Source organism: Xenopus tropicalis, chromosome 7, assembly GCF_000004195.4.
Source record: "Xenopus tropicalis strain Nigerian chromosome 7, UCB_Xtro_10.0, whole genome shotgun sequence".
Taxonomy (NCBI): Eukaryota; Metazoa; Chordata; class Amphibia; order Anura; family Pipidae; genus Xenopus; species Xenopus tropicalis.
This window is the reverse complement of record NC_030683.2, coordinates 101,280,053-101,305,125: the sequence shown is the minus strand read 5'-3', so window position 1 is coordinate 101,305,125 and position 25,073 is coordinate 101,280,053. Positions and strand designations below refer to the sequence as shown.

Sequence of the window (25,073 nt, the reverse complement as noted above, 5' to 3'; positions counted from 1 at the left end):
GGCTACAATTCTATTGTTGTCTTTCGTTCAAACCACTGCCTAGTTGTTATGGTACACTGCATCCTAGCAACCGGAGAGCTGCTCAGATTACGAAATGAAGAACTGGTGAACGAACAAAATAATTAAAAAAAACAAACCAGAAATCGCTGTCGACATCATACCAAATGTTAATGTAAGAAGTTGGCTGAGTAAAGGTCCACTCATTTGCTAAGGTCACCAAGTGAGCGGATCTTCTCCCAATATGCCCACCTACAGGTGGGAAATATTGGGCTAAATTGATCATTTGGCCCTAACAAGCCCGATCAAGATCTGCCTGATTTTGAGCCAGACATCGGTCAGGGAGGCCTATCATTAGTGCCACACACGGCCACCTTAACTCAACACACTTTTATGCATTTCATCATCCTGCCAGTTATGGCATGTTTGCACAGTTCTTAACAAAAAAGTTGAATCTGATTCTTGGAATTGAAGTCAATTGGTTATATGAATATAATTTTTTTGAACAAGATTAAAAGTGCAAGGTATTCCGGCACAAACAAAACAAATAACAAGTTGTTTCCTATAAAGTTTTTCCATGTTTAAGAATAAAGAATTATAATATTAATTCGCCCAGCAGTAATATCACAAATGATACATTTATCATAATATAACATGGCCAGTGCCACCTCTGGGTCCTTCTTCCCCTGAGGTGTCCAAGTTGATGCCGCCCTCCTTTGCTTCAGTTTTTGGCATCAGAAGGGGCCAAGTGGGACTGCATCACTAGTTCAGAGAAAGCAATAGAAGAGCAAAAGTTCCAATTGAAAAATCTGAATTTGGAATCTTAAGTTACAAGGAGTGGCTTTTGCGATCCCTGGGAACTGGCCTGATGCTGCTGCCTCAAGTTTCTCAACTCGCCTTATGGCAGCAGCGCCCCTGAACATTGCGCTGTTGATCCTTTTTGCAAAATATTCTCTTTCCCTAAAGCAGCAGTCTGTAACATGAAATCCACCAGGGGGCAGAAACGTTTATAGGGCAATAAGCAAAGTACAATTTCAAAAACATTCTGGCTCCTTTATCAAAGCTTTTCCCCACTGAACTTTTTTTATTCACCAGCTTTGACCAAGCAAAAACCATTCTACCCTATGGTGCTGGCACATTCTGCCGCACATTACAGAGATTATACATCAGTCCCTGCCCCAGTGGAGCTATCACATTTGTACCCATTAGGGTCAGACTGTATAAGGAGCCATTTAACCTGCCTGTATATTTTTGGAGTGTGGAAGGAAACCAGAGTACCCCCAGGGAACTGACACAGACAGGGCAGAACTCACAGATAGTGCCCTGGTCAGATACAAAGGCAGCGATTTTTAAACGTTTTCGATGGTGGAAAAAAAAAAGCAAGATTGTTAACATTTCTTTCCCTGACCTTTGATAAATCTCCCCTATAATTCTATTTGAATTGATTGCAAATTAATATGTAATGATTCCGGTTTTGTTCTCTGCACTAAAGGTTTATATAAACTGTTTCACTACCCTACTTGATACAATGTAATAGCACAATGAGCTCAACAAGCCTTAAAGGAAAACTAAACCCCTGAACAATGTCTCTATACAAATATATAATGTAAAACAGCTCATATGCAAAACCCTGCTTTATCTAAATACTATTTTCATAACAATATACTTTTTAAGTAGTTTGTGCCATTGGGAAATCCTAAATGGAAAGTTGCCATTTTAAGTACTAAGTTCTGCCTCCTGAGATCATAGGATTCACAATGCTCATAAAGAAACCAAGGGCACACATATATATTAGGTTACATCAGCCAATGAATGGGCAAAGTTCTGCCTTTTGCTCCCACACTACTTCCTGTTACAATTAGAGCTGCATTATTTCCTGTCAGCTGATCTCTGAGGGAACACACAGCCCATCACTAAATGGCAGCTCAAGGGAAAAGATGTAAAAAGGGCAATATTTACTGATATCAGTAAATATTGCCCTTTTTACATCTTTTCCCTTGAGCTATATATGTTCTAGTTTGGTGAGATTTAATAGTTCACTTAATATGATATAATCTGTTGGTTAAGTATTCATTCTGTTGGTACAGTTTTTCTTTAAAGAACAGGCTCTGGAAACTGACCTGGGCACGAATGCTTCTGTTAATGGTTATAGATAATACTAAACTGATTTTGCACTGGTGCGCAGTACGGAAACTTCCACTCGCCTTACTAAATAACTATAAAGAAAAAGATTAATACTGGGTATTTTGATTTCATAAAAATTGCATGATCAGAAAGTCTATGTTTAATTGGATTGCATTTTGCCTTTCATTAGAAAAGCAGCTATTAGTTGTTATTTGCCTTGCCCAAAACTATACGGAATATGTCTGGCTTATTTGGTAACATGGTACAACTTTGCTCCAGTGCAGTAACCCATAGCAACCAGGCAGATCAAAAAAATGACCTTTAAACAAAAACAAAACTGGTACCTAACAGGCTGTGCCTTTAACCATTTTGGGTCCCTCATTTGTCATGAGTAAGAACACAAGTTGCCGCCCTGCACTGATTGGGGCCGACATAGAACCTATGGAGCTACCAGACACGGCCCGTGTTAGTGCAGTGTTAGACAGAAGTGCAGCTAAATGAGTGGAAATACACAAACTATGCAGGTGATTTATCAACATTTGAATATGATTTCTTTCCTGGATTCCCATGTTTTTTATTTTTTGCACAAACTGCCATATTCAAATGATGGTTCCCAAAACTTGGATGTTCAATATTAAGTGCAAAAAATCAGAAAAGTTTGAATGTAAAACTTCAGCATGTAAAAGCTTGCGAGTTCACGTACAAGTCATTGGCAGGAAAAAGGTAAGTATGTGGGTTTTTTGATTCAAGTTTGTATCATTTTGAATATTTGTAAAATGATGAATAGAATACAAATTTGATGCATTCAAGGTTTTTTTATGGTTTAATTCGATTGAGGTTTGAATTTTTTTACTAAATAAGTCAAAAGGGTTAAGGAGACTGCCTCATATGGATGCAAATAAACACAAGGAATTCTGGGAACTAATCCCAAAGAAACAACTAAACCCAAAGAGCTTCAAATAAAATCCCATTCACTACACTGATGAGCCCCAAGAAGGGCGAAGCCGGGGTAAACCCATATCAGTGGGATTTTCTTTTTGGGATTAGAATTCCTTGTGTTTATTACTAAATAAGCAAATATTTGAGTCTGGTAAAATTTTAAATTAAAAAAATAACTCGAAAATTCACAGATTTAAAAATCAATACATAAACCTTTAAGTAAAAATGATATGGACATGCAAATAGGGCACTTTGTGTCACATGACCTATACATGTCTCTGTCTCCAACCCCCCCATCACTGTATGAGTAACAGCAGTTTTACCTAATGACTTGGAACAATGCTTTGTGCTGAGAGTTAAACACAAACGGTTTTGCATTTTCTTTGCACGTTTGTGGGTATCACATTACTACACGTGTGCAAACCCCAGAATTTTTATTTTTTTTTGCCTTAAGTTTGCTGATGTAGTTAAAAAAAATCCACAGAAGTTTCGAATGATATGTATATTCTGCTCAGATGTCCTTGCAGGACAAGGTCACAGTTGTACCTATTTATGCTGATGGAGAACATGGTGGAAATCAAATGAATGTTTATGACACTTGGAAAATCCATCCAACAGGTAGATCAGTGGACAAAAGAGCCGTACTTGGGCTGATATTCTGTATTGGCCCATTGACGCATTTCTCATCTGATGGGTTTGAAAGGGCCACTATTATTGGCCAGTCCTTTGACAATTGGATCACAACCTAAGTGGCCAAATCGACAAAAAACTACTCATTTGACAACCTCAAGATTTGGTCTTTACGTATATTGCTATCTTGAGTCGTGCTGCAGTTTCTGTGATATTCTGTAGAAGGATACTGCATGTTAGACCAATGGAAAAGGTGTTTTATTCATCAAACTGTCTGTCACCCAAAGGGACTGCTGAGAATGACTTGAAGCTTTGGTCATAATTTGGCTGTATTTTTTCAGCAGTTCAGATTAGTGAATCAGACATCATCAGTTTTCATTCAGACTCACATACAAGGTATTTCAGTTGTTTTATGATGTACCCGACTGTATATTGTTCTATTGGAATTCTGCATGATCATAGTGTTGGGGGTACGGGCTGTGCCATGAACTCTCACTGCACAACAGATCTGGAAACGTTCGGCGGAAGCTCAGTTCCCTTTTGTAGTATAAAGTGCTACATGTGCCAGCTTTGCACTTATTAGCAAGTCAGAGGGCTTCCATACATGACAGACGGAGCAGTCGGCTGCAGTGAATCTCCTTTGGCAGATGGCACGCTGTGCTGCCCAGTTCCCCTGGGTACATAGAGCCTGCAGGAAGGCTTCTGCTCATTAAGCTACATACACACAAGCACTTACCAGCATTTCCAATATCCATTCCTGTGCCTCTTGAACACAGACTGAGAAGGGGGTGAGGTTAACACGGCAGAGATACTGTACCCATTGCATTAAGTGCAGGCCCATTCGCCCATCCTGTTTGTGCATATAGAGAATAGGCCTCCTGTGCTACGCAATACGGAATGCATATTAAAACTGCCACTAGCACTCGTGTGTATGTGACATTACTGTGCCCTTTAGTGACAAGAGATTTTATAGTTGACAAAAGCATTCTATAACCCATGCCTGCCTCCCTCATTTCCACCATATTCAACTCCCTTTCTGCAAATGCTTGTCGGCCCCCTTTGCCCTCGCAGTGGCGCAGGCCGCGGCAGTGTATGTATGAGACTAAGCTTTTCATGCAGTAGCAATGTAAGGCACTTTAATTGCGTTAAGGCTTTTTCTTTTCTTGTTCATATTTTCAAGGCGATCAGTTCCTTTCTTTGGGCAGTATTAAAATACTCCAGAATTGTTACTGTAAATACATTATTTTATAAATGTCATTTAACGTTATATGGATTTTTTTATGTAATTCCTGTATTTGGTTTCTTTGTCACATAATAAAATGACTCCTTGTTTTCAAGTATTTTCGTAATAATTTGGAATAGGTTTCCCTTGAAAATGTATTTCACCCCCATCCTACAGCTACCTATGATATTTAAGGGTTAATGTTGACATTAACAGTTGGTCTGTTGCAACATTCTTTATAGCCAATCACTGGCCTGGGTGTCATTAAAAAAAATGTCTCTCAAATGTATTCATTTTTTGTGACCAAGGAATGGAGTCTAAAAGAGTGATAAAGTGAGCCTGCGCAACTCTTAAATGTATGATTTCAGCAGCATTCTGGTTGTTATGGTTCAAAATACCTTAGCAACCAGGGGGTGGTTTTAATAAAAGACTGAAAGCTGAATAGGAGGGGGCCTAAATAGAAAGATAAGTAACAATAACAGGGGAAGTGGCAACAGGGATTGGGTCTGGGCCACCGGGGCCCACTAGGGCTCAGTCTGACCCTGGGGTGGGACATCACAGATAACAGCTATTAAAAGCAGCATTTGATGAACTCCTGGTTGTTACTTTTTAAACTATGTTGCAAAGCCAGTCTCCTCCAGCAAGTCAGGTCTGTCAGTCTGCTGCCTTGTGTTACATTGTTTTACGAGCCACCCGGGCAGAGAATAGAAAAGGACAGGCTTTGGCCTTTGCCTTGGGATGCACAAGGTAATGAGACTTTTCCTGGACAGAATATATTGATGTTAGTTTTAGTGCAAGAAAAAGTAGACTACATGGTCAAATGTGTGTGTGGACACGCCTTCCAAATAACGTTTGGGCTCTTTCAGTCACACGTTAATTACACATGGTCGTACCAAAGAGCTCAGAGCCTTTCAGTGTGGCACTGGCCTAAGATACCACTGCTCTAACTAATTCGCTGTCAATTTTCTGCTCACCAACCCCTTGGATGTTGCTCTCAGTGCCCCCAAACCAGATAGTTATTTTTGAATTCCTAACTTGGGGGCAAGTTTTGGTTGAATAAAAACAAGATTTCCTACCAAATAAAGCCCCTGTAAGCTGATAGTGTGCATAGAGGCCCCTAATAGCCAATCACAGCCCTTATTTGGCACCTCCATAAACTTTTATTGTGCTTGTGTTGCTCCCCAAGGCTTTTTACATTTGGCTGTGGCTCACAAGTAAGAAAGGGTGGGGACCCCTGCCTTAGTGTAATACAAATACTTGACACAAGCAGGGTTTCCCTAACAAGGTTGTTCCCTCTAACCTGGCACATACAGAGCAGAGCTACAAGGGCTGGTTTTACACGTATAGTGATTTTTAGCCTAATTTGGGACATCAATACAATATCCTTTGCCTTTATACAGCATCACCGATTCTGTGGCTGTCTCTGTGACTTTTACCCTATTTCCCTGAAAACAAACCCAATAGTGCATTTTATACTTTAACTTAAAGGGGTTGTCCACCTTTTCTCCCTGCTACCCAAAAAATTATAGATTATGGGGTATATTTATCATGCTGTGTAAAAAGTGGAGTAAAACATCACCAGTGATGTTGTTTATATTAGCCAATCAGATGCTTTGCTTTGATCTTCTGTTGAAGTTTAGTTGCTGATTGGTTGCCCTGGGCAACATCACCAGTAATGCTTCACTCCACTTTTTACACAGCATGATAAATAGACCCCTAAGAGTATGATAATATGTGTCATGTAAAGAATGTGTATCTCACTGTTGAAAACTTACTGTAATTGCTGCAGTTCACACAGAAAAACTTTTCAGGGAGGAGAGTTTCTTCTCTGCAGAGTCACATGTGAGCTCCCCCCCCCTCCATGAACAGCCAATCAGAGGAGAGGCAGGAAGAGACAGGAAACAGACAAGTAGCTTTAGAAGCTCCTACTGCCAGTACTCAGCGTAACACAGAGCCTCAGCACACTGACACAGGCTTGTGCAGAAAGGGGTCAGCGACCCCCCCGCCCTGGTGCCTCCACTGAGATACATTATATATTTTATTAAAATGACCTAAAATAACGTTATTTATGTGAAGGTGAACCACCCCTTTAATAGAAGTAAAGTTTCAATATAAATGATTCTTTTCATTTCCTCAGTTTTCAGGATAAGAAGGTGATGTTAAGACTTTACAGCTCAACAATCCAGTGTTTCCCTTTATGCTTTGAGGTCACTGCCAATTGCCAAACACCTCTACTAAATGAGATGCATCCAACTGATCATGGGGCAGGGCTTCCATTTTTTTCCCTTTGAGATTTAAGCTAAGCACTGGCTTTATGAATGCTCAGCTGATCAGTTCCAGTGCAGATTGGAACTTGATTGTCATTAACCCATTCCAGGTTCTTCTTCAAATACAGTCAGATACTTGGGAATTCAAGGTTTGTATAACAATCATCGATTTGCAGCTGAATCGCCATTATGCGCATTAAACACAACTTCATGGTTCATAGTTAGTGTGCCCTGAGTAATTTGTACTAGTTTGTTTAGTCCTCAGTCACATTACATAGATAGCACATGGCAGATGGCATAGGATGGAGGAGCGCTCCCTTCCAAATGAATGGCAGCTCATAGGTTTCCATGTGGCTAATGCAAGTTACTGCCAGACTCCATTTTCAATCCTATAGAACCAGTTCCAGTTACTTTAGTTTCATTTGATCCAGTTCTGTTTCATCTCCAGTAGATCAAATGTGGTCTCCCAGATGGAGTGATGGTTTAGAACAGTGATAAAGGGGTTAACTTTTAGTATGATGCGGAGAGTAACATCTGAGACAATTTGCAATTGGTCTTCATTTTTTTATTATTTGTAGTTTCACAATAATTTCAATAACTATTCAGCAACTCTCCAGTTTGGAGTTATAACAGCTAGTTGCTAGTGTCCAAGTTACCTTAGCAACCAGGGAGTGGTTTGAATGAGAGACTGATATATGAATAGGAGAGGGACTGAATAGAAAAAGTTATTAAAAGTAACAAAAATGAAACTGTAGCCTTACGGAGCAATAGTTTTTGGCTGCTGGGGTCAGTGACCCCCATTTGAAAGCTACAAAGAATTTGAAATAATTCAAAACCTATAAAAAATAATGAAGACCAAGTGAAGAGTTGCTATTAATTGTTCGTCCTATAACATACTAAAAGTTAAATTAAAGGTGAACCATCCCTTTAACATTTTTTCCAATGTATATTCATGTGATACACAGATGTATGATGATTCCATAGTTAAGCTGAAGACCATAAAAATATACTGATGTGCTGCATCTGGCTCACAGACAACTGGAAATACAGTTGAATTGCTGGCCTGAGTTACTATGGGGAGCGGATTATCAGTGGTGGCTGTCAATCGCTGGAGAAGTTAAGTAATTTTGGCATTTTACTGCCAATAGATTCCCCACGCTATAGAACGCTATATTTATTCTGCAGAAAGCTTTATCATACCCGAGTAAAGAGCCCTAGAAACTCCCTCTGTTTGTTTAATATTACAGCTGCCATTTTAGCTTGGTCTTCATAGCTTCCTGAGCTGTTGGTAGCTCAGATCACATATTCTGATGGGAAAGGGAGTGAATTCTTATGAATTCTTGTGGGAGGGGGGGAGCAAGAGAAGGGAGAGAGGAGAGAACTGTGCAGAACCAGGAATGAAGGATTTTTCTGAGACAGATACCCGTAGAACATGTTTACAAAAAAGGAGACAAGAAATCCTGTGTTTCTTTTGATAGAGGACTCAGTGCAGCTTTTCTGTGAGCGCTCAAGGCTGTATTTACATAGACCTTTCTGATAAAGCTTACTTAGTTTTTACCTTTTCTTTAAGGGCAGCTGTAATGCTGAAAATCAGGCATTTTGAACAAGAAATTGGGCCCTGGACATATCATACCAATAAAAGTGGGATAATGAATATAATCCCTTTATTTGTTCTACCGAGCTGTCCTTATTCAATATTTGTCCCTTCTGGCTGAAGGGGAATGTAATATGAAGAAAGGTACACTGTGATACCATTGGGAAGGATATTACAAATATCACTTTAAAAAGCAGAACAGATGACATATAATTAAAAGATATTACTTTTAACAATTAATTATAATTTGGGAAAATGAGTATTACAGTAGAGAATAAAGGACTCACTAAGTGCCTGAATCCATCTGAAGGTCAAGTAATGCGCTTGCCTGCCCAACCAGCACATAAATGGTGGCTGCAGATAACACAATGTTCTCTAGTAATCAGTACATGGATCCCAATAAAAAGACAAACCTCATCTATTAAAATTGTTTACGCTTAAGAAAAAAAATGGAAAAATCAGACTTAGACAATTCCAGTTAGTCACGGTGACCCGCAACAAGTAGTTCATTTTTCCGGTCTTTGTTATGCATAGAATAACGCAAGTGGCTTATACACAAATAGAATGTAAAACAAAGTCTTCATTTATCTTACTTCCAGTATCAAAATATGCCTAGCTAGCTTATAGTAGTTAGCGGAATTAAAACAATAAAAAATTCTCTTTTCATTTATGTTAAAAGCATCATCCGAACTGTTATATCATAGAGCCCCAAATACAGTACTTTCTGGGACAATTTCTTTTTTCGTAACAAAATATCCGATGATTAAGTCTAATCTGCATCCTTCCAGCTTTTGTTGAACTAGCGGTATCTTTGCCCTTAGCCACAGGATGTCAGAGGGCGATGGAAGTGGATTTAATACCGGCTGGACACACTAAGGTAAGTCGGTGGCTCACAGTATCCATGGCTGCATATCTGCCTCTTATACAATATATGCTAAGTGCAGCATTCAGGTTTTGCATTCCAAGCCAAACGCTTATGCCCTTAATGCACTGGGCACAAGTAAAACTACCTTAAGGACTATGGTCCTGTCTCCACTTCCTATCTGACAGGCACTGGTGGCGAAAATTGGCCCCTGCTAAGAAATTCTTGATTTACCTTTTTTTGGGTGACTGCCACCTGTTACCACCAGTATTTGCCAGAAGTAGAGTGTTTTTTGATTAGGCACATTCTCTACAACAGTACCACAGTGGTAAAAGCACCATGTCTGCCATCTTCCTAAGTTGTGGTGAAACAACACGTGGTCAAAATACCTGTCTAGTGCTCCAATAGTTATATAATCAGTGTCTTACGAATCATTGTCTGTATATCTGGGAACACTGCAGGCTGAACTTCAGCAAAAGCTGGAGGGCTGAGAGTTGCACTGACCATAATAAATCACCACTGTGACTTACTATACACACTCCCCACTTGTCTCAGAGCCTTTCCAAAAGCTTATACTCTATACTACCAGGGTGCTGCGCACAACTTGCATAGTCAAGAGGTAAATGTCTAATGTGAGTTTTTATCCTTGTCTTCCTACATATACTTGTATCCCAGGACCCCAGAAAAGTCACCCCTTCCTGCTTCATTTCCCAAAAACAGCAATGGCTACAAACAGCCAGTTTTAGAATATGGTCAAAGTATCCAATGGAATTCTTGTTCCTATGGTTTCCTGAGCTGCATTATTTAATGTCTCTCGATTCAAAGTGAAGATGAGGACATATTCTAGTTATTACACTGTAGCTATATTAGTTCCTTCATTACTTCAACTTCTAGAGACTCCCAGTAACTAACTGGCCATCATCTATTGCTCTAGTACTCTAAATTTACTTTTCTTTTTATTTCAGTGAAGAGAGAGAGAGAGAGAGCAGTAGAACACGAGGAGCAAGTGAAGGGATGCATTACCATGGAATTCCTATAACATTAGGTCCTGTTCTATTAAGAAGCAGATTTTACAGCATCCTCCCAAGAGAAATGGCTGTGTGGCAAAGCTGGGAGATGGTCTCCAAATAACCGATTGCCCAGGTTTAACCCCTTCCTTCATACCTCACGCTTTCCAGCCTTCCTATTTCATAACTGAATAATAAATATGTGTCTTTCTAAAGACAGGCATCTGGAAGATTAATTAGGAATCTAAGTAAAGCAACACCATTACTAACACTGCCTGGGCGCTGCAATTTAAGTGCAAGAATAGTGGGGTCCGTAGCCCTTGGGAGAATGCAAGAGAATTAGAAGGTGGGGTCAGCACCTGCTAAAGCCAAAACAATCCTCCCTCAGAAGCTCTAAAGCAGGATTTCTACTCAAACTATTTCAGTCTTGATAATCGATACATCCACTACTTCATTACGCAGATCTACAGCAGAACCACTGTGGCACGACTGCTCAGCCGCTGCTGCTACCTGTAGAGCCCAGATATACTGCTCTTTGGTAACTGTAGGTTGCTCTTTTCCTAAGAGAGAAAGAAGAATATATCGGTTACAATCCTTTATTATCTGGGAAGATAATCGGGGCAAGAAATCAGGGTTAAAAGGATCCTGTCATGATTTTTATGGGGTACTTTTTATTTCTGAATTACACTGTTTACATAGCAAATAATTCACTCTACCATTTAAAATCTTATTCTTGAACAAACAAATACATTTAGCTGTAATACTAGTGTGTAGGCAGCCATCTTAGTGCACTGTGCCTGAGTCTGAGTTTTCAGAAGGAGCCAGCGCTACACATTAGAACTGCTTTCAGGTAACCAATTGTTTCTCCATGTTGGTGCACCTCTCTATGTATTATATAACAAGACCCCACCTCCTGAGAGGCATGCACATCCTTCATATTCATACACCTAATTTTTTTATCTCCCTGCCTAGACAGGGTAAACAAAAGTATCATCCATGTATGTAGAGAAGGCCAGCTATCATCATCACGCAGCGCTAACTAACCAGATGCCAAATCTCACACGATGACTCCTGACTCTCTTTGCTGATATTGCCATGGCTTTAACATAAGCTGGATCTACTTTGTGTATTTCTATTTGCCTTAGTAATTAAATGTAAGGGACCCATTAAAAATCACACAACTAAAGAAACAACTGAACAAAAAACCCTTGTAATAGCACTATAAACGTTACTCACCTTTGATTGTTTGAAGGAAGTGTCGAAAAAGTGCTGCATATGCTTCTCTATATCTTTCTTCATGTGTTAGAGAACATAATGGAACTGATGTGCCATTCTCTGTAATGCCCAGTGGGTTCTGATTGTCAATACGTAATGTCCCTTGACAACCGTGTACCTTATAAATACACAAAGGAAGCCACAAAAATAGATACACAGACACTGTATAAAGCAGCAGTATTTCATTTACTAAACATGACATCAACACCATTATATATTGATTTTAGTACTACAAAAAATAGCTAATGGTATAAGATAGATATCGAGTGAAGTAGTTATGCCCTAATATCCTTGTACCGGCAGAAAAGGCAATTTCATGTAGTTACATGGATAAAGTATTAGTCTCTTGGTTTACAGCTTCAGAAACAATATCTTTAAACTAATGACTAACAAGAAAATATCACAAAATGTAACTAAGTTTAAAATTCCTCAGTGTGCTCTTCTAAGCACTTTTACAATTTGCAATCATTTTTAGATTTCATGATATAACATTTTTTCTACTGCAAAATTCACGAATTTGTAACAGAAGTGCCCTAAGATGTTCTGCCTTTGTGGGGGACAGACAGAATAGCTAAAGCTTAATTTACTGTTGCAAGAAGTTTCTCCTGATGCTTCTCTGCTCAGTTCTATTCCATCTATTGATGGGGGAGAAGTGTTGAAGGACAAGGAAAGTCAAAATCTATTAAGCACACTATTAAATAGTATTGCTATGTAAAATTGCTATATTTGTAGCTTGCCTAATGAAAGATTTACAGAGATACACATACTAGAACCTACATACTTGTTTCAGTGAACGGCGCCACCATCTTGTCCAGCACCTAACCCGCCCCCCCCCCTCGCATCCATTCGTCGGCAACCCCGCTCCTGTACTATCCAACTCGCCACTTGTCACTTTTTTTCTCCATGTTTGGCTTCAGATCTTCTGAACAGGTGAAATATGGGGAGACTTAAGGGCACTATTGAGAGAACTGAAGGTATGCCTGCAGCTTGAGATTAACTCTTTATTAGCCTTTCCTTCTCCTTTAAAGGGAACATACTTTGTAGTTAAAAAAAGAATGTGCCAGTGCATCAAACTCCTTTAAATACTGAAGGAATGTGCTTAGATAAATTGCATTTTATTCTGATTTGATTGAAGATGACTCCAAAAACCCTGCGAGACGCCCATGTGTTCTAGTTCCTGTTCTTTCCTTTCCCTGGCTGTGCAGAAGAGCTGGCAGCATTCAGCACTTGCACTGTAGGATAGGAACCAACCAACAACTTTGTGGAACTGAAGCATGTTTTTGCTTGTGTGATTGCAGGCCTGTGATTGGCTACCTTCCCTTGTGCTTCTGGCTGGGACCATTAGTACTCGCCCACCCTCATTTAAAACACAGACAGGGATCAAAGCAGAGCTGCAGTACAGAGGTCATTTTTAAAGATAAAGGTCATTTTTAGCCCTGATTGTAACAAGCGCCATATATTATTTCCTACAACTTTAGTTTCAATGTACATTTTTATGGCATAGATAGAAGGTGATGTAAGTTAATGTGGGAGCTGGAGTCGTCTCAAAGGTATGTGACAGAGCTTAATTCTTCCCAAGAGTAGCCATTGTTTTTGTAATTGGCTGTTCATAGAGCTGGAACAGTTTGTGCTGTGTTTAGGTGTGAATATTGTAAGGTGTATTAACGATTGTAGGATGCATCCGATATAGGGGTTAGCATTGCTTATGCTTATCTGACTCGCAATACAGGTTATAGAGAAATATCACTTCTGTACACCCCAACAGCTATTGCACCTAAGAACAGTAATAAGCACACATTTCAAAAGCCCTGGTTTAGCTTCAACACACTGCAAAGCCCCTTTAATTCAAGATCAGTCTATGTCCCATTCAGGCAGGAACACCTACAAAATGATGGATAACAGCGGGCTGATTATTCCTTGCTTAGCAACTGGTTTTAAAACCATTGACAAAATGACAATTTCATACATTTTTATGAAAAAAATGAGGTCAAGCCATACCTCCAGTCTCTGGTCACAGCTTTTTGTACAGTGCTGGCTGATGTCCAGACTAGCGAGAGCTCCACTAGCAAACTTCATACAGATGGTGGCAGTGTCTGCTTCCTTCATAGCACTCATATCTAGAGAAGAGAAAAGGCTAATGTACAGAGAATTCACACAGTATGGTAACAAAACTACTCTCAAGGTATAATTGGTTTTATGAACCCATTAACACCTGTTTTCCAATGTAATGTCCAGTAAGAGAGTGACTGTTTTATGTCACTAGAAGCAAAGTAGTTAAACACATAATTATAGAATAACAATTTGTAATGCAAATACTTCTTAAAAAGCAACCAGTATTTTACAAAATGTAAAAAGTTTCTGGTTGCTTTTTTTGCCATTAATGCATTTTTTATACTGTGCCTTTAAGGTCACTCCTTTTAATTACTCTTAAATTCAAATCCTATTTAGATTACGATATTTATGAAAATATTTCATGTTAAATTGGAAAAAATAAAAGATATTATTTCTGCAACTTTGAATCTAAGGTATGCGCACCTGAACAGAAGGCATGTCCCAGAGAGAAGACAGTGTCAGGAATTCTTTCTCCCAATAACCAGGTGACAATATCAATATCAAACATGGCAGTGTTATAGTAAATTCCCCCTACAACACACACCAAAAAAGAAGTAAGATATTTACTTTACCGGCAATGGTTTCAGGGCAAAAGACAATTTGCATAAAAAAAAATACACACAGATATGAGGTATGAACTTAAAATATGTATTACATCATCTATTTATTCATCCATCTATGAGAGTAAAGCAAAATGTTTAGCATTTTATAGTAGCAGAAGCTAACATGCTGCTTGCCTGTTAAGCAACAACTCCTACCATTTTTGTCTCTTGGGTACTAAGAGTTTTAGTGCACAAAAGTTTGCAATGCTATATGACTTCTGAAGTGCACTAGTCACCTTGGGGGTTTTAAATAAAAGGAAAATGATTATCATTTAATTATTACTTAACCCTTTTAGGAACCACATTTAAAGGAGAAGGAAAGGCTAATAAAGAGTTAATCTCAAGATGCAGGCATACCTTCAATAGTGCCCTTAAGTCTCCCCATATTTCTCCCATTCAGAGGATCAGAAGCCAAACAGGAAGAAAAAACACTGAGCTGTGCAAAGAAAGTAATCCCATAATGCCTCGCTCCTGCACCAAGACCGGTTTAAATGCTCAATTAGACTATGCGTCAGCTTCCTGCTGATTGGCTCAGATTCACAATTCTAAGGGGGGGGAGTGAGTTCTTAGCATTCTTGAGGGGGGGAGCAGCAAAGAGGAGAGAGCAGGGAGCTGCGTGTCTCTGGCACAGGAATTACAGACACAAGAAATCTTTTGAAAGAAGTAGTTTCTGTGAGTGCTTATGGCTTTACATAGACCTTTCTGATAAAGCTTACTTAGTTTTTACCTTTCTTTTTCCTTTAATGTTTCACATAGTCAAGTGACGCATCAATAATTCTTGCAGCATACAGTAAGGAGATTTTATTCTTTACAACCAATAGGTCTAAAATAATGATCTATTTTTAACCAAAGTAGTGTTATGATATATTATTTTAAAACATTTATATAAATGCATGGGCAAAGGTACATCAACCAACGCACAAGCTCCTATTTTATATGTTTTGCTGAATTAAATCATTGTTATTATGTCTCTGAAACCAGGCTTGTGGGCTTGCACGTGCACAATTTATTAATAATGTCCCTTTTTTTTGATGCCCACAAGGGCACCTTGGGAAATACCACAAAGATGGTGGTGCTTAATGAGTATGATTTCCAAAATTTAACACTGGTTGGTTCCAGTGGCATGACCCTGCTTTCTCTATTCTTACATATAAATCCCTGCTTCTTGCTGGATCTCAGGTAGGAAAAAGGGCAGGAGGAAGGGGGCCCAGGGGCCAGGTAGGGTTTGCTACTATGTGCCTGGCCCCTCCAAAGATTTTTTTGCGGGAAGGGGACGGGCTGGATCAGAGTAGATACACTACTGCTTGGTGCCTAAAATTTAGGCACCAAAAGGTAATAACCTTTACTTCTCCTTTAAGTATTACATAGTGATAATAATTTGGTTGCAGTTTTGTGATTATGACTGTATCTTACCTGACATTTTGAGGTTATTTAGAGAAACAGAGGGATACATTCGGCTGACTGCTGAGATTTTCTGAATTCTCCCTAGAGACTTGCTCTGACATACTTTCTTATGCAGGAACTTAAATGCTGGGTCAAACCGCCTAAAAAAAGCAAACCTCATTGTGAGTCATGTGATGAGACTAATTTTTTTCTAAAAAATTAGAAAATAAACACTATTGTGATAAGAATCATGTCAAAACACAAAAATTAATAAATCTGATTGCAGGTGGCCTGACAACCAGATAGCATTTTTTTTAATTGCAGGTATGGAAATAATAATAATAAAAAAAGACACAAAATAAAAAGATAATTAATGAAGACCTTTGGAACTGTTGCTCAGAATAGGTAAATCTATTACACCCTAAAGTTTCTTTATTTGTGAACTTAATAAACTGCAAGCTGTTAGCAGCAGGGACCTCATCCTGTGTATAGAACCCAATAATTTTCACTGTTTTATTTATAAAAACAATACTTGTGTTGTTTACGTCTTGTCCTGTATAGTAGTACATACATACAACTTCCATTTTAAAAAATGTTTTTATTTTCTGCAATAGCCTCCATCTGTGTTTCAAAACACAAAGCTTCTTACTTATAAAATCCACAGACCAATGGCTTCCCATATCTGTCAGCTTCATCGAAACAAGCCTCCACAGTTTGCCGACTGGTGCTTAAGAGCTTCTCACACAGCACAGCCTTCCCTTGAGGATAAGAATGACAAAATATTCACATCTGAGCAATCAGACATCATATAAAATGAGGGGTTTGCAATTTGGGAAGGGAATAAAATGAAGAAGGAATATGAAAGAAGCAAGGGCAAATAAAGGGTTAATCAATGTATTAAGCACCCACAGTGATTATAATTGCTATACACAGACCCCTAAAATAGACCAACCCAGTGGTTGTTTGACTTTTTCAGTATGAGCCCTGCTTTAAAATCCACAAGTTACAGGTGAATATTTAGGGCAGAAAATAAGCATTTAATAAACCTTTAGCTAGGCTTACAAGGCCAAGTATAAGAACAAATGTACCTCAAACCCCTCCCTAATTGGCATTCAGTATGGACCAGTCACCCACTGCTCTGGTTTTCCCCTGTGGTCACTAACAATATAGCACAAAATCAAGCAGCCTGAAAATGGGTTTCCGAAATTTATTCAATGAATAGGAGATTTGCTCATAGCAGCAATTTATTTACTGTACGTTATAGGAGTATCAGATAAATTTGGGTTCTTACCAGCTCTTAAAGTCTCCAGAGTCATCACAGCAGCTACTTCTGGTAGAGAACAAATAATCACCCCTGATACTCTGAAAAGAAAGTGAAAGAGAAGTGATTTAAGCAAAGCAGAGCTAGGGCACAATAATGTAATTGCAATTGCAGTTTCTAGAAAACAGCTCTTCCCTGGAAAGCAACCATATATAATTATAAGCTACTTACTTTAACTATACGTATTCTGATTTGCTTACCGTTACTCAAATAAAAGTCCCTGGTCTGAATCCTAGAAAAATTATGTTAAAAAGCACATTTTCTACTGGCAGAATCTCCTGAATTGACTGGAGCTAGTTTTTCTATTATTCATGTATAATAGTGAGGGTGATTAACAATAATTTAGTCATTGGTTTTTGATTACAATATTCAAACATTTATCCATAATCTGAAAAACAATCACTCAGCTGCCTTGTCTGTCTAGATGCCCTTAATACTAGCTGGCACTAAAGTTGAAGAACAAGTTAGAGATGCCTGCAGGCTAAACTCACTTGTGTACAACAGAGCTGGTGCATCAGAATATGCTACTTGTGGGACCTAAGTGCATCAGAATAAGCTACCTGCGGGATCTAAGTGTTTAAAAAGCAGTTCTGCGCTGAGCTCTGCAATAACAGTTAGACCCCAGTTGCATTTACTAAAGTCCTATCTATTATGCCCTGCTCCTGATTTCCACTGATAAGCCCGTACACCTAGCAAACACATGTATGCCCTGAGTTCAAGAGGGTGCAATACTCAAGGATAATCAAGTTCATTAGGGGGCTTATTCCCATTTGTAGATGGCAGATATCCATATGGCAAGCTCAATGCACTGCAATACATTTAAACACCTGTAGTTAAAGTAAACTAAAGCCTACCAAATATTTTGGCTAAACATAGCTGGGAAAGGGACATAATTGTCAGCCCATCATTTAAAATGTTAGAAAACAAACATGTTCTGTATTTAGCTGAAATGAATTGCTCCCTAGAGGACAACTAAACTGGTTCATACCTTATGTAAATACATATCTGAATATTTTAATAAAATGACCAGGGCCACGCTAGAGATAAAAAAATGCATCAGGGCTGCAACATTGACTTGAATATGTTTCTAAAACACTCTCTTTTAAGAAGCAGATATTTGATTGCTCAAGCCTTTCCACCCAAACCATAAGAGAAACCCCACGTGAGTTAAGGAATTACGTGTAGTTTCAGGGGAAAAAAAACAACTTTGTTAGCTGAGGTATTTTTCCCCAAGCTGGCTTTCTTAAATAAGAAGATCTCCAGCTTTTAGGTGCCAAACTTCAGCTGTGATATATACAGGTATAGGACCTGTTATCCAGAATGCTCGGGACCTAGGGCTTTCCGGATAAGGGATCTTTCTGTAATTTGGATCTCCATACCTTAAGTCTACTAAAAAATCAATTTAAAACCATTTAAACCCCATAGGATTGTTTTGCCTCCAATAAGGATTAATTATATCTTAGTTGGGATCAAGTACAAGGTAATGCTTTATTATTACAGAGGAAAAGGAAATCATTTTTATAAATTAGAATTATTTGCTTATAATGGAGTCTATGGGAGATGGCCTTTCCGTAATTTGGAACTTTCTGGATAACGGGTTTTGGATAAGGGATCCTATACCTGTATTACCAACCACACTGGTTTCAGTGCACATCATAATCAGAAATCGCTATTGTCCTGGAAAATTCACCTTTTAAAAGCATTTACTGTGCTTGCTATAAATACAAATACTGGAATGAATGTGTAATCAGTTCCAATACTCAGTGTAGACCTCACTGTCTTAAACTAAAATAAGGTATAATCTGTCCTGGGGCTTTTATATTTGTGCAGAAAAGCGTTTACCTTTTTAAACATATGGGTTTAAAGTTAGGGCAGACAATGAACTAAACTTTTTATTGTTTAAACGCCTATTAGTAGTGTTTAAAAGTTATATCCAAAGGAATATATATGGAACATTCCATTAAAATAATTACCAAATATATAAGCAAATTTGTAATTACTGTATTAAGGAATATAGGTTGGAGCATGTGCAGGATGGAGTGTATTTGGATATCTTACCGCTGGTCATTAAGAACAATATCTGCATCCTGTTCCTGCAGCACCCTGGTCTTTGACAGTATTTCATTGCTGAAAAGCCTATCGACTTCAGACCTCTGGTCTTCCACAATGTAATAAAGACAGCAGCCATTTTCTTCTTTTAAGGTCCGCAGTAGTGCCTTACTGGCATAACTTGCTCCAATTATGGCAAGACCAATTTGATTTCCTCTGGTATTGCTACTGGTATAAATCCCTCCAGGTACCACACTATTGGAAGCTTCGGATATAACGTGCCTTTGGTTGGTGTGCTTTGAAGACATAGGTGGATTTCGCATATGAATAGCACCAAATGATGACTGATGGGTGGAGGACGTAGATGGGGTTACGTCTTCTCTGGCTGACATAACACTGGTAGTAGAACTGATGGTGTTCGGGTGCACAGGGAGCAAGGGGGGATGGTGGTATGATGGTGGAGAGGGTACTACATTACCTCTGGCACTTGTACTGATACTAGAACTGCATGGATTAGAGGAAAGAATGAAAGATGTCTGTGGATGTAGAGACGTATCTAATCCCATAGGGAGGCTTGATCCCAGATCTGCACCAGTTGATCTATATACAAATAAAAAATAGATTTTTTTTTTACCCATAAATAAAATTGACTAAATCTACAAGAATATGGCATGATCATTCAAATAAGAATATTAGATGCGGGTGTGGAATTGTTGCAAAAGGTGGAATGTAGTAGTGGGCATTTAGTTGTTGTGATGGTGGTAGAGGTGATCAGGATGGTAGAAAGTAGAGGTAGTAGTAATTGGTAGAGTAATTTAAGTGGTTAGGAAGAGTGGTTACTGAGAAAACCAGAAGAGTAGGAAAAGTTGTAGGGGCTGAAAGGACAGATAATAGTTTGGAGGGAGTTTTAAGGTGAGGTGGTAGCAGGGAGTTGTTAGGGGAGGTTGGGTGAAAAAAAAAAAGTCAATAGATGGCAGGGATGCGGTAGTGAAATAAAGGGAAATGCGGCAGTATTTGAAGTTTGGCATTTGGCAGAACTAGTCAGTTGGCCGTCTACTGGGGTAAAATTCAGAACAATATAGTATTCCACAAGCACCAAGACTTACAATGTCACCTAACTGGCCACCAGCTTGCCTGCCAGTCGGAATTCCACAATAAAAACACACCAGTGAACACATTGGCTTTTGTGGAAGCACAGGTGGGCTGCTTCGTACCATTCACAGAGTCCCAGAGCAAGGTTCTAATTGTTAACGACATGCCATATCCCAATCTTATAGAATGCAGTGATGTTTCTCAAGTGGGAAGAATGGACTGAAAAGATGCTCTGTTGGAGGGCAAGAGACTTGCAATAGTGGTAGCAAGTTTCTTCTTTACATACTGTGGATGCCAATAGATGCATGTTCCACAGAAGGCAGAAAGAACAAACACTGACACACGTTCTATCATTTACAGGAATGTCTAAGTGAAGCATTCTGGCTACCAAATGCCTCAAGTCATATTGATGCTGTGTATACTTTTTAGTTTGAGCAAAGTATGCATAGATGATGTGACTGTAAGAGTCTGATAAAGACATGTCTAACTTATTAATTCTAAAATATTAAAAAACCAGTCTGCATTTCACTGGACTTAGAAAAGGCTACAATGCTGTTCCTTGCAATAAAGCAAGGATGTTGCTTTATAAGTCCTACTTATAGACTGCATCCAGGCCCAGTGACCCAAGTATGCATAATTGCTTGCATCGGCTTGTATACTTGAGTTACTATCATCTCCTCCTTTATCAGCAGCTTTCTAAACTGTAGGTGCTGCCAATGAGTAAGACTTACAGGAGAAGTGGAGTTCTAGTCCCATGTTGCTTAATCAGACGTCGGTTCCGGTAGTGCCTTCCCGAAGCTAAATGCTCTAGGATGCGATCCCTCCTAACCCGCATGGGCAGTTCACAGGATTTGCAATACAGAGTTTCAACCACTGAGGTCTCTCCAGAATCCTTGTGTTCAATTAAATGTCTTTTTACAGCCAGGTCTGTGAATTCGGCAGCATAATCATGCAGGGTTTTCTTTTTCCTTCCCATGCTGACACTTTAATGTTTGTTCCCACCTATGTAAAAGTGTTCAAAAAGGATCACATGGTACAGAAGACTTTACTATGATCTTGGGACTTCTGTGTCATCTAGGATGCAAATCACAAACAGCCAGGTAATGCATCCTGACACTGTGAAAGGGTTTTCAAGCCCAGAAAGAAAAGTACTGTTTCCTTTAAGTGAAGGGCCAAAAGGTTCAGCTTCTCCTTTATTCTTTCTTTCACAGGTTTAGTCTCTTTAACGTCTGCATTTTAGCTCTGCAAGTTCTTTCACTCAGAGTAGTCCATACAATCAACACAGCATTTGTCTGAGGGGGAAAAAAGAAAGTCAGTACAAACTGGAAGTGATCATTCAGTAACAGCTGGAGCTCTGCCATTTAAACAGGGTTTCAGATAAGGAGGAATTAATTATACAGAGGGTTTATCTTACTTTCCCACCTCCCACAGTTGTTTAGAAGGACCAGAAAGCAAATGTAATTCTAATCAATTTCCCAATACATATTAAACATCTTCAGTGAATATAAATATATTCTATATAATCTATCCTATGGTTTTCAAAAAGCAGAATCTTTTCTCATCTAAATCTTTTAATGCCCGTCTTCTGCTATATCGTTTCAGGAGTCAGAGCCCAGAGCATAGAGACTACAAACAACTACAACACTAGTACTGCGTTCAATACAAATAACTAACAAATAACTTTAACATTGTAATAACTGTATATTGGAAAGTTGCTCAGCATTCCATTTTCTTTCATTGTATAAAATCCCTTTTGGGTTGGAGATTATCTTTTAATTTCAACCCTGTCCATTATGTTTAAAAAATAACAAAGAGCAGTCTGTCATAATTAAAGAAAAAAGCATGTTCGGAGCACACTCTTTAAACTAATGGTAAATGGTGGGGTTTGTCCACTTCTGCCATTCACTGGTGAACAAAGTGTCTGTGTCAGCCTGTCACTGTTCCTAATGTTATTTAATGAAAAAAAGGCCCTAGCTGACACACATGAAGCTCTGTTTGTGTTGGACGGGGCCACAAAAAAGGACAATCTGGTGACAACAGCTGAGAAAAACGTATACCATAGGATGGCCCTTTTACCAAAGTGCCCTTAAAGGAACAGTAACACCAAAAAATGAAAGTGTATAAAAGTAACTAAAATATAATGTGCTGCTGCCCTGCACTGGTAAAAGTTGTGTGTTTACTTCAGAAAGTCTACTATAATTTATATAAATAAGCTGCTGTGTAGCAATGGGGGCAGCCATTCAAAAGAGAAAAGGCACAGGCACATAGCAGATAACAGATAAAACACTATTGTATTCTACAGAACTTATCTGTTATGTAACCTGTGCCTTTTCTCCTTTTTTCCAGCTTGAATGGCTGCCCCCATGGCTACACAGCAGCTTATTATATAAATTATAGTAGTGTTACTGTAGCACACACCAGTTTTACCAGTGCAGGGCAACAGTGCATTATATTTTTATTACTTTAAAGCTCTTTCATTTTTTGGTGTTACTGTTTCTTTAAAGGGGACCTTTACAACCTATTCTACCATGTTGGTCAAGAAAAAATACATTTTACTGCCATTATATACATTGTTAAAACCTTACTTCCTTCATTCCTTTCCAGAGTCGGACTGGGGGGTGCAGGGCCCCAAGGAAGCGCCGGCAATGGTTGGGTCTAGGCTGCCGGGGCCCACAGGGATTTTTCCCAGTCCGACCCTGTCCACAGTGAAAACATACAGGTAGGTGCTGTGGAAACGGTTACCTAATGCCCATGCGCAGGCTACACAACTATAAACTGAGGAAGGAGGGAGAATGTAAGGAAGGCAGTGAATGAGGCAGTGCCTGGGGCATAGAGGCATAAGGCAAAATATGACTGACAACTAAGAACTAGTTAGAGTATTCTGTCCGGCTGTATCACCACCTGGTATGGCAGCTGTAATGCTTTGGACCGCAAAGCTCTGCAGAGGGTGGTGAGATCAGCAGAGCGCATGACCAGGACTGAACTGCCGGCCATGCAGGACCTGTACAGACAGCGCTGTAGGAGGAAGATGCAGCGGATCCTCTCTGACCCCAGCCACCCCAGCCACAGACTTTTCACGCTCCTACCATCAGGCAGGCAGTACAGGAGCATCCAGACCCGCACCAGCAGATACAGAGACAGTTTCTACCCACAAGCCATCAGGCTTCTGAACTGCTGACATTCTACCCAAACCAACACACACTCCCCATAACTACTGGACTCTTCCCAGTGTCACTTTAAGCAAAGCCACTTTAAATCCTCACTGCACAATTTCAAATATTGCATTGCATTTTATTATTGTAAATACTTGTACCTTTATTGCACACTTTTATTATATTAATATTTGTATTTTTTTTTCGTTTTGTTTGTCTGTCTATGTAAAGTTGGGAGGAACACGGGTCAAAAAAATGTCATTACAGTAATAATGCTTCATTGTTATTTGTATATGACAATTAACTTGAAACTTGAGTTATTATTTATATGAGCTGCATTTACCAGCCCATCAAAGCTCTCATTCATTTTACTCTATGCCTTAAGGTCCCCATACACGGGCCGACTATAGCTGTCGATATCGGTCCCTTGGACCGATTCGGCAGCTAATCGGCCCGTGTATGGGGAGAGCAGAGCGGCCTGGCCGACCGATATCTGGCCTGAAATTGGCCAGATCTCGATCGGCCAGGTTAGAAAATCCGGTCGGATCGGGGACCACATCGGCTCGTAGATGCGGTCCCCGATCCGACTGCCCCATTGCCGCCCAAACGATCGGATAATTTTCTTTTACCTAAATGCTCCGCGATATTGCCCACCCATAGGTGGGGATATCGGGGGAAGATCTGCTCGCTTGCTGACATCGCCAAGCGAGCGGATCTGCTCGTGTATGGCCACCTTTACAGGGGACATAAGCCCAGAAACATGAGTTATAAAAAGGTCAATTCCAAGCAAGGTAACACTGTACATTCAGCTCAGTAGAGTAAAATGATTTGTAAATGTGCTACAGAAAGCTGTATTTCCCCTACTCCCGGCTCTAACAATACAAAAGCTGTATATAAGTCTATAAGCCTCTGCTACATTGTGTCACAAGTCAGAGCCGCCAGTGCAGAGAAGGGAAAGGAACTACTGCCAATAGCAATTCCATTTCTATATAACTTTAAAACGACTCCGAATAGTATTTTCTATAAGGAGGGGTGGGGTCACATAGTGTTTGGCTGACACCCCCTTTGCAATGACATTATACAGTCTATGAATGAATCCCCAATCTCATGTGTCATTATTAGGACCAAATCCGCCACTTCTCACGACGCAATTGCTTTCGGGAAGCTTTGAAAGATTTATTTTGTTCTTTCGCATAACAAGCAGTGTGGCTGCTTCCCCGCACTAATAATCATCGAATACAGTTTTCTCAGGATAATACACACCGCCCACAACAGCCCAGCTTTTCGCGGGACAGAGCCGATTTTCTCCACACAGCCCGCAGTCCCGGATCGCAGCTTAAACGTCCCGCAAAGCCGTGCAAACCCAGCTCCCTGATTGCGGCCGGACAGCTCGGCCTGACGTCACAAGTCTCGTCTCTCTTCTCGCGATGCTGTTACGTCACGAG

General features: G+C 39.6%; 1 protein-coding gene across 1 annotated transcript; it reads right to left on the bottom strand.

Moving 5' to 3' along the window:
- Positions 1 to 8,940: 8,940 nt before the first annotated feature.
- Positions 8,941 to 25,073, bottom strand: LOC100497097 (myo-inositol 2-dehydrogenase). The gene is made up of 10 exons (XM_004916198.4): positions 24,892 to 25,073; positions 21,208 to 21,768; positions 19,394 to 19,984; positions 17,306 to 17,376; positions 16,664 to 16,772; positions 16,045 to 16,175; positions 14,453 to 14,560; positions 13,916 to 14,034; positions 11,879 to 12,035; positions 8,941 to 11,202 (listed from the first exon to the last, which is right to left on the bottom strand). Exons 2-10 carry the CDS (start codon positions 21,450 to 21,452, stop codon positions 11,054 to 11,056), a joined length of 1,680 nt encoding a protein of 559 aa, XP_004916255.1. The 5' UTR covers positions 21,453 to 21,768; positions 24,892 to 25,073; the 3' UTR covers positions 8,941 to 11,053.

Coding starts and splice junctions, on each gene's coding strand:
- LOC100497097 (XM_004916198.4), bottom strand. CDS start 21,452: ATGGGAAGGAAAAAGAAAACCCTGCATGATTATGCTGCCGAATTCACA. Junction 12,036..13,915: donor GCTGTGACCAGAGACTGGAG/GTATGGCTTGAC, acceptor TGTATTTATAAG/GTACACGGTTGTCAAGGGAC. Junction 11,203..11,878: donor CTTCCTTCAAACAATCAAAG/GTGAGTAACGTT, acceptor TTTCTCTCTTAG/GAAAAGAGCAACCTACAGTT.